The sequence below is a fragment of the Cyrtonyx montezumae genome, unplaced genomic scaffold (assembly GCF_038088225.1).
Source record: "Cyrtonyx montezumae isolate F1298 unplaced genomic scaffold, pur_monq_1.0 scaffold_10, whole genome shotgun sequence".
NCBI classification, from domain to species: domain Eukaryota; kingdom Metazoa; phylum Chordata; class Aves; order Galliformes; family Odontophoridae; genus Cyrtonyx; species Cyrtonyx montezumae.
The window spans coordinates 38176759-38186833 of NW_027071826.1; the positions used below are offsets into that span (position 1 = coordinate 38176759).

General features: G+C 36.5%; 1 protein-coding gene across 2 annotated transcripts in view; it reads left to right on the forward strand.

The window, feature by feature from the left end:
• LRRC4C (leucine rich repeat containing 4C) overlaps window positions 1-9821 on the forward strand; it is a 91051-nt gene extending 81230 nt beyond the window's left edge. For both annotated transcript variants that reach the window (XM_065754972.1, XM_065754971.1), the window contains exon 3: window positions 6999-9821. In XM_065754972.1, coding sequence (XP_065611044.1) covers window positions 7040-8956 — 1917 coding nt within the window. In that variant the 5' untranslated portion in view covers window positions 6999-7039 and the 3' untranslated portion in view covers window positions 8957-9821. The remainder of the gene's footprint in view (window positions 1-6998) is intronic.
• Window positions 9822-10075: the final 254 nt, after the last annotated feature.

Sequence of the window (10075 nt, forward strand, 5' to 3'; positions counted from 1 at the left end):
AATAATTACTGATATACTACAGTTTCATGGTTGCTTGCTGATATATATCTCTTACAAGAAATAGATATCTTCAGGTGAAATCCTGAAGGTGCTTGTATGACTTTTTTTTTTTTTTTATTGTGGTTGACATGTGGCATGTAATGAGATGCTACTGTAAGTAATTATGAGAGTTATGATATCCAGGCTATTGCGAAATTGCTTCTGTTCAGTTGTGTGGTTCATTCCACATGAATATCTACTAGAAGAATACACAAGATGAAAGCAAAATAGTATGTTAAAAGAAATGATGTTTTATCAAATGAATTAGTGAAAGAGAAGAGCAAAATGAGACTTGAATAATCTGAGGGATCAGTGATGTGGTAGAAAATGTTTTTACCTTCACATAATTTGTTTGAACTGAGCCCAAGTCAATACAGAATGAAAGTTCCTAATGTCTACATGGGGTTTCAAGAAAATGAATCCAAATTAACTTTGAAAAGAGACTAGCTAAACTGCATTATATTCTTTTATGGACACTGTTAATTGAAATTACAGTGGCCTTGATTCAATTTAGCTTAAATTAAATTCTAAATAAGAGTGTCCACACAAAGATTTAATGCAATATAATTAACCCACTTTAAAAGTTAATTCCAATTAAATTTCTAGAATCTTTCTGGGTAGACTATTATCAAGCAGTAATGTGATGGCTTTTATGAAAGAATTTAAGCTCTTTCATAGTGAAAAGTCCATAGATTGCTTCCATTCACACATCTGTGAGTAGTCTGAAAAGAATTATGGTTTCCTTTTCACCTTTTGGGTGACACCTGCAAGAAGTATCACAATCAATAAAGAGACCAACAGATTACTCTTAATAAAAATAATATGTCCTAAAGAAATATCAATTTCCTGATATTTTCTATGGTTATCCTATATAATAGCAAATGTTTTCAGTTGGACTGAGGAAACAAAGTACAAGTCAAACTTCGGAGTAAAAAAAATGCATAAATAAAGGGACATGTGAAAGTGATTTAGATTACCTCTGATTTAAATTATACTCTGTAAATCTTAGGAAGACATACTGGAGGAAACATGAAATTGTGGGAAATAAAGCTGTTTTCTGTATAGCAAAATGAAATAGAAGAATGGAAAGACAGACTGGATCAAACTCATCCTTGATTGAACTCTCCTGAAATGAATGGTGATTCTGGAGCATTGAATGTGTCCATCCACATTTAGGTCTTTCTGTTTAGTGTGTTCGTGATTGATTTAAGTCTTAGTGTTTTCAGAAGAGAACTGGAAAGCATTTGTTATACAACAATATCCACTCTGCCTCCTGCACTTATATGCTTCAAGGGCCTGTAGGAAAACTTGACTATGTCTCAGAATGAAGCAATGAAACATGCAAAGAGGAAAATAATTTGTGTTATGAGTCTTGATTTATCTGGTCTCACATGTAATCAGTTTGCATTGCAGGGCTGCCTATCTAGTCCTTTTTGGCCTCCACTGTATTTAACTACAAATAAAATAAATAACAAATAGATAAAAGCTGCTGGGCTTTGAAACCTCCTAGGTTTTTAGGCATTGTTGCAATGGCTCCCTAAGCTGTTGTTGAGGCTTTTAAAGTCCTCTAGCAGTGAAAGGGGAAATCTGATTTTTAAGAATGGAGGAAAAGATACATAGCTATATAGTTTCAGTGATAAAAAATAAAACTAGAAAGAGAGAGACATGAGATCATCTTTATCAAGTCTATTTGCTGATTTTGTATAATTGTTATTGTGATGTTCTGTAAATAATATAGCATGGTTTTCATTGTTGGTGGCAAAAACAATTAATTAAAAAACCAATATTGTTTTACTGTATATGAGCATGCAGAATGTTTACACTTCAGCAGTAATCCACAGAGGTTCAGTCAGGTGGAAAGGATTTCAGGCCACAAAAGGCAGGAAGAGAAACAAGAAAGTATGGTGAGTGAATTTGAAGCAATGTGGTTCCGTCAGCCCAACCATTCACAGCCATATGGGGACACACATCTGAGGCTGCAGGAGCATTTGCAGAGCAGATGTTGGTGGAGGATTTCTGACTCCAGTGGAGCTCTCTGCCCAGTTCATTCTCTGTTTAGGGATGAGGGCTGGTCCTTGTGTGTTTTAGCATTTTGTTTAGCTAAAACAAATTGTGTGCTTGCCTCCTAGTATCTATGCTGCAATTCTCTTGGCTTCCTCTGCTGGCACTGCTGCCTGAAGCAATCAGTCTCAGGTCCTGAGAGAGTTCAGTTACTCAAAAGAAAGTCAAGAGTGTCACTTCTGCATAAGGTCATTCTGGGTTTTAGGCCTGTTTTATTACTGTTCTCCATGCTGTGTTCATGCAGAAACTATTTGCAATGCTTTAGTGCTGACGCTACCAGAAGAGACTTCCCAGCATAATTAGCTGCTTGACACGCATAGATCCTCTTCATATGTTTGGAAGTCTGCCATTTAATTTGCAACTGTACAGTGGCTTGTTTACTAAAATATGGAGGTATCTTTGCAAAGGGTTTTTCTCTCAATAAGCTCTTTAAAAGGGTGTGGTGTACAGCATACACGACTATGCCATGTAAAGTGATGAAAAGGTGACCTTTCTGAGAATATCTGCATATTTATTGACTTAGTTGTAAAAAGTGATGTCAATGTTCCTCATCCAGACATTTTCTGGCATAAAGGTGAGAGAGTGCTGTGAAGATTTAATTGCACTGTAATAATCACCTGATATCTGATATTTTCTCACCACATTTTCAGCGCAGTGATAGACAGTATCGCATTTCATTATTTTTTCAATGCAGATCTACAGCATAAACTGAAGTGCATTAGATTATACAGTATCTCAAACCATATATTAGGTTAAAGCCATGGCCTTTGCATCACGTTGCTCTGCTGTTGAGACTGTTACTCAAAGGCCTAGACTAGCTGTGCTGACAAAAGCAACTGCCAGTGGTCCAACCAGAGATCTCATAAACTTGGGAAATTATCTTTGCCATGTGCATACCTTATCAGATAGATCTTTGGGAAAGGTGTAGGAGTTCTTTTTTTGGAAACAAATTCTGCTGATACAGGGAAATCCTTCAGTGATTACAGTGAGTATAGTCACTTCATACTGGTAAAATAACAAGAAGTGATGAAAGTTTAATTACAAGCCTAAGACCTAATTATAAAAAAAGGAACACACACACACACACACACACACAAAAAAAAAAAAAAAAAAAGAATGAGAAATGAACCTCTAATTCCATTACATTGCCTGTAAGGAAGACATTTTGAAGTCTCTGCATACACATGCTTGAGAAAGTTAACTTTCAGTAGCATAACAGCTGTATCCTTCATGCTGACCCTCAGAAAAGGTCTGCAGAGATAGATTAGCTTTGTCATTCCTTACTCTATCTTCTGTTTTGTAACTTAAGAGGGAATGCTTCTTGCTTAGAGGAAAATATTTACTGCGTTAGGACTAAGTATCAAGTAAGCACAGAGAGAACGTGCATATCAGGAGTTCACTTGAGTGAAGGTTTTCTGAATTCTGTGGAAATAGAAAACAAAAAAAAAGCTATGTATGTTTATGTATGTATGCCTATGTGACTTTACAGAGTTTAATAATTCTGAATGTGTTTGGGGAATTGTCTGAAGAGTAAGGGTATTCTTAGCATTTTAAATGGATTTTAAATAGATACAGCAGAGGGCACTAGTGTTATTGAAGTGACCACTGAGTTGATATTTTAGTACTAGACAGATGAAAACAAATTGCTTAGAAGACAAAGAGTTGTCAAGATAGACTGAAGAAGCCTGTTAATGATCTGTGTTCTACGTGTGGATTTATAAAGCTAAATCTTTCTGTCTCTATCATAATACAGAGATACTGAATAACAAATTATTCTAGTACTGAGTTCTAGATGAAGCTTTATGTAAAGCCCATTAACATATTTCCATAATGTTCTTTAAGACTTATAATTTTTTTTTAATATTTTTTTTTCCATGGTGTTTCCAGACTTTTTATATTTAAACTGACTATGGCTTAAAATAATTGAGAAAAGACTTCCTGAATTCTTAAGCTCTTAGTGATGGAACAAGACCAGTATAAAAGAAAGTGCTGTTTATCAGTATATTCCTACTGACACAAGGAATTCCAACATAGTATATTAGCCTCATACAAATCTTGGAGGTTGGAAGTGAGGATTTTCAAGAAGTTGCCTGGCAGCTTCTGCTAGCCAAGGTGACTTTTTTTTATCATCAGATCCCCTGTACTTCCATACTGTATTCAAATGAAATGTTTTTATGTTTATTATTTTTTTTAACCCATGGAACAAGTGTGTAGTGGTGGAAAAAGATTTTCTGGATGAAAGTGTGAATTAAGAGAATGGTGGGAGATGGTGGGAACAGGAACTTGGAACAGCAAAGAAGTGCCTTGCAGGTCTTGCAGCATGGGATGAAATGATAGACTTTATCGAGGCTGGCAAAACATCTGAGGATAATTTATGCATATGCTTGTTGATGTTGAGGACACCTGCTCTCTCATTTGCTGCACTTTCTCATGTTATTAATCCAATAGTTATAATCCTTCAGGATATCCAGCATACAGGAATGACTACAGAGTAGAAAAAAGAGGTAGAGAATTCATACGTGCTGTTGCAAAGCTGACCTTTAACATCCTTAATGGATATGAGACAGAACATAAGAGAAAGCTGTAGCTTTACATGCCACATGTGCTCACTAGGCCACACTATCCAAACAAGGATACCCGTCAGCTCTGAAGCTTGGCAGAGCAAGCTGAGTTCTTGTCTCAGTTACAGGGAAGACAGTAACATTGCATCTGTTTTATCACTCATTAGTGGATTTATTCACTCCAAGTCACTAAGGGATATATTTTAGAAGACTATAAAAAAGGAGGCAGGAAAAATGATAAATGTACTCAATAAAACAAAACTAGGGACAAAAAAAAATACAGGTAAAATAATTGGAGCTAACACAGAAGATGGTTAGTAAATATTCAACATCAAAATTCATGGATTTCAGATCTTAACTAAGGAGCCTTGAAATCAATATTGGACTCATTCATGTCTGATCACAACAGGCAGATTCTTCTGCATGGTAGTGTAAGAAAGGTAGTCCTTTTCAACCTCCTTTTTACAGATAGTTTTACTGCAGTGGATTTTTTTCTTTAAGAAAAATTAAAGAAATTAAGAAAACTTGTCTTTTAGTGTGCTTTAGTGATTAGTTTGGGAATGTTTATCCCTATATTTAACAAGCAAAAGCTTGGGATAGGGATAAAGACACAGGAGCACCTTCTGAATGACCATGTAAGCCTACATTAAAAAGGAAGGTGTTACAGAAGCCACCCCTCAACAGAGTCTAGTTCATCATCCTGAACCCACAAAACCAGTTTTCAGGAGAACTGTTATTGGCAGAGGGAAAGGATGGAGAGGCTGGAGCAGTAACATCTAACACTACAGACATGGCCTTCTCCAGAATCATATGACAGAAGTAAAGCACAGAGAGGGAAGTTCAGCGACTTGCTCAAGGTTGCAGATCACATTAGTTTCATTAATCTTTCATACCAAGACTGATGTTTTATAAATAACACTTACAGAGCAAACAAACAGCTCAGATCTTCCAATTTCCATTCACAGGTATCCATTATATTGGCTTTATTTTCATGCAGTAAATTATTAAAAGGGATATGAGAACTCTTGCAAGCTCTAAACCATTATAACGTTAAAAAAATGCAGAAATTCTCAAAATATATGTTGTCTGAATATATAATTAGATAGAGTATTTAAATGAATTGCTGTGATATGCACGTTAGTATATTTTCTTTAAAGAAAGATAGCTTCTTCACACAAAGTGAAACAATTCAAAGCCTGGAGTAGAAAACCTTTGCCTTTTAGTATTTTATTTTACCAAATACATGTATTATGTATCTGAGTGCTCTAGGTTAGAAATATGCTCCAAGCTTGCTGTAATTTATAAGACTTCACTTTTGGCTGATTTATAGGAAATTTCATTAATCTCTACAGCAGAGGGACCTTGTAGAAAGCAGCAGATTGAAAGTGAACTGAAGGCTAGGGGCTTGAAAAATTACCACAAATGAATCAGCACTGAAAGACTTAGAATGGTAATGATCATTTGTAGTGTAAAAATCTTTTGTCTCCTTACAGTAAGATCTGTAAGATTTTTCTTTTAGAGATACCAATGACATTGTCAACCCTGAAGCTACAGAGATATTTTTCAGCATTTAAATGGCTCTCCTTATTTCTGTTGGACATACTTATACTAATGAATGTTTCTCTGCTGCTGGTGACAAACAGAAGAATTGAAGAGGACATATCAAGAACTTGGATGATACTGTTTATATGTTGATACTGTGATAGGGAAGAACTGATGCTCGGTGTGTTTCTTTTGTATTTTGTTATTAAAATCTAAAACAGGAAAGATAGTGTCCTAAATTTCCATGATCTACTACATTTAGTATTTAAAGTTGTATTTTCATTAAGACTCTGATGTAGGAATCCCAAAAGTTTCACTCATAAAAAATCAGAAATCTCCACTTCCTTTTCATATTATCTTGATTGCTTATATGTCTCGATTGTCTTGATTTGCTTATAATATGTCAGGAAAGTTGAAACCTTAAACATTCTGATGATTATTATCTTGCTTTTCTAGGGGAGGGGAGAGATAGTCGCTTGCTGCTTCTTTCAACTCTCTTCTTGATTTAGAATATTTCTCTTAAGTATCAAGTGTGGTTGACATTGTCATCATACTACATGCATTATACTTCAGAATGAGCAGAAAAAGCTAGTATCTGGATATTTCTTATCTCATTATGAATTACAGCTGGCATAACTGTACAGGAACTGAAATATTAGGTTTTGCATAGGTATTCATGCTACCGTTTGATGAAATTGGTAGAATTGCATGAAAGGACTTGAGAAGTCTGTCCTCGTTTGGAGAGCACATTTATGGGATTAACTTAATGTTCATCTTCTCCCTTCTTTCTTTCAGACTATTCAAACTCCAGAAGGACCAACACTAGATAATTATGAATGTTGAACAAGATGACCTTACATCCACAGCAGATAATGATAGGTCCTAGGTTTAACAGGGCCCTATTTGACCCCCTGCTTGTGGTGCTGCTGGCTCTTCAGCTTCTTGTGGTGGCTGGTCTAGTGAGGGCTCAAACTTGTCCTTCAGTCTGCTCCTGCAGCAACCAGTTCAGTAAAGTGATTTGTGTACGGAAAAATCTGAGAGACGTGCCAGACGGCATCTCCACCAACACCCGGTTACTCAACCTCCATGAGAACCAGATCCAAATCATTAAAGTGAATAGCTTCAAGCATCTTAGGCACTTAGAAATTCTGCAGCTCAGCAGGAATCACATCAGAACAATTGAAATAGGGGCCTTCAATGGTCTGGCCAATCTTAATACTTTGGAACTCTTTGACAATCGTCTGACCACTATCCCAAATGGGGCTTTTGTATACTTGTCAAAACTGAAGGAACTTTGGTTGAGAAACAACCCCATTGAGAGCATCCCTTCTTATGCTTTTAACAGAATCCCTTCTCTCCGGAGACTGGATTTGGGGGAATTGAAAAGGCTTTCATACATCTCAGAAGGTGCCTTTGAAGGTCTGTCAAACTTGAGATATTTGAACCTTGCCATGTGCAATCTGCGAGAGATTCCTAACCTCACCCCGCTTGTAAAACTGGATGAGTTAGACCTTTCTGGAAATCACTTGACTGCCATCCGGCCAGGTTCCTTCCAAGGGTTAATGCATCTTCAGAAATTGTGGATGATACAGTCCCAGATTCAAGTGATAGAAAGGAATGCTTTTGATAACCTTCAGTCACTTGTGGAGATCAATCTGGCACACAACAATCTAACACTACTGCCTCATGACCTGTTCACACCACTCCGTCTAGAAAGGATCCACTTGCATCACAATCCGTGGAACTGCAACTGTGATATCCTGTGGCTCAGTTGGTGGATTAAAGACAAGGCACCCTCAAATACTGCATGCTGTGCCCGTTGCCACACACCTCCCAGTTTGAAAGGAAGGTACATTGGTGAGCTGGACCTGAACTACTTCACATGTTATGCTCCGGTCATAGTGGAGCCACCAGCAGACCTCAATGTCACTGAAGGCATGGCTGCAGAGATGAAATGCCGGGCCTCGACCTCCCTGACCTCTGTATCGTGGATTACTCCAAATGGTTCTGTTATGACACATGGGGCATACAGAGTTCGGATTGCTGTGCTCAGTGATGGCACATTAAATTTTACAAAGGTAACTGTGCAAGACACGGGTTTGTATACATGCATGGTGAGTAACTCTGTTGGGAATACCACAGCTTCTGCCACGCTGAATGTGACTGCCCTGGACAACCCTGGATATACGTATTTTTCAACTGTCACAGTAGAGACTGTGGAACCTTCTCAGGATGAGGCACAGACCACAGAGCAGGTTGGGCCCACACCAGTTACTAACTGGGAGACCACTAACATGACAACCTCACTCACTCCACAGAGCACAAGATCAACAGAAAAAACATTCACCATTCCTGTGACGGACGCAAACAACGGGATCCCAGGAATAGACGAGGTTATGAAGACTACCAAAATCATAATTGGTTGTTTTGTGGCTATCACTCTCATGGCTGCTGTGATGCTGGTAATTTTCTACAAAATGAGGAAACAGCATCACCGGCAAAACCATCATGCTCCAACACGGACTGTAGAAATCATAAACGTGGATGATGAGCTTACAGGTGACACACCCATAGAGAGTCACTTGCCCATGCCAGCAATAGAGCATGAGCACCTAAATCACTATAACTCTTATAAGTCTCCTTTCAACCACACAACAACAGTTAACACAATAAATTCAATACACAGTTCAGTGCATGAACCGTTATTGATCCGAATGAACTCAAAAGACAATGTACAAGAGACTCAAATCTAAAACGTTTATGACATTACGGGGTGGGGGTGGGAAAAACAAAATATGGTTTATAAAACAAATGACACAAATGACTGGGCTAAATCTACTGTTTCAAAAGTGTCTTTACAAAGAAAAAGAAATTTATTTATTAAAAATTCTATTGTGATCTAAAGCAGACAAAATTATGTGTATTCCTCAAAACCTCTTTTTGCTGCACTTATTTACCCTCCCCCTTCCCTTTTTAATTCCCAGCCAACCCTGGTTCCCATTTGCCATATTTTTCATAGGAGATCTTGATTCCCTAAAAGAACTGGTCTAGGAAATTTTGTAAGAATTCTGTTACACTTTGGAAATTTTTATGGTGAATTCTAGTGGTGAGATTCAGTCTATTTTGTCACTTCTTTTTCTCTTCTTTTGTTTTCTCATGCCCTTATGAAATTATTCAACAGGGAATGGAATATTAGCAGAAACTTTACAAGTGAGTAAGCATACAAGCAAAACTTTTTTTCCTCCATGTAATGATTTGATTATTTGCTCTGTATTTACCAAAAGGAGCATTCTGTGAAAAAAAGGAAAAAAAAGGAAAAAAAAAAGGTAAATAAATAAAATTAATTTACTTGTGAAAACCTATAAAACCCATGATCTTTTAAGCAATTCTAGAACCAGAATTTGTAGTTCAAACACTAAACTAAGATTATAAATAAAATATTGTGTTTTTTTTTTTTCCTTACTTGGGTACAGTTCATTTTTAATGTGGCTTTAAAGATCAAAAGCTTGTTAAAATTCTTACAATATTCTGCTTTGATGGTCCAAAAATAATTGCTTTAAAAAGAATAATTGAAGTACTTTGGATCATTACTGAAGAATAATATAGTTTTCATTTAGTGTACATAAGCAGCACACTGGCAAACAAGGTCGCTTGACTTTTAATGAAAAATTATGATGATTTCTTTTAATAGTGTTATCTTTTAAATCACAATATGTATTCTACAATACCATGAAAAGTTATACAAAAAAGTTTCAGATATCACTGAATTTATTAGACAAAGGTGAAAACTTTTTTTATAATTGTCTGTCAATAAGCAAATTCATTTTTGTATCAAAGCTAATGGTTTCCAGTTTAGTTGTTCTGATACTTCT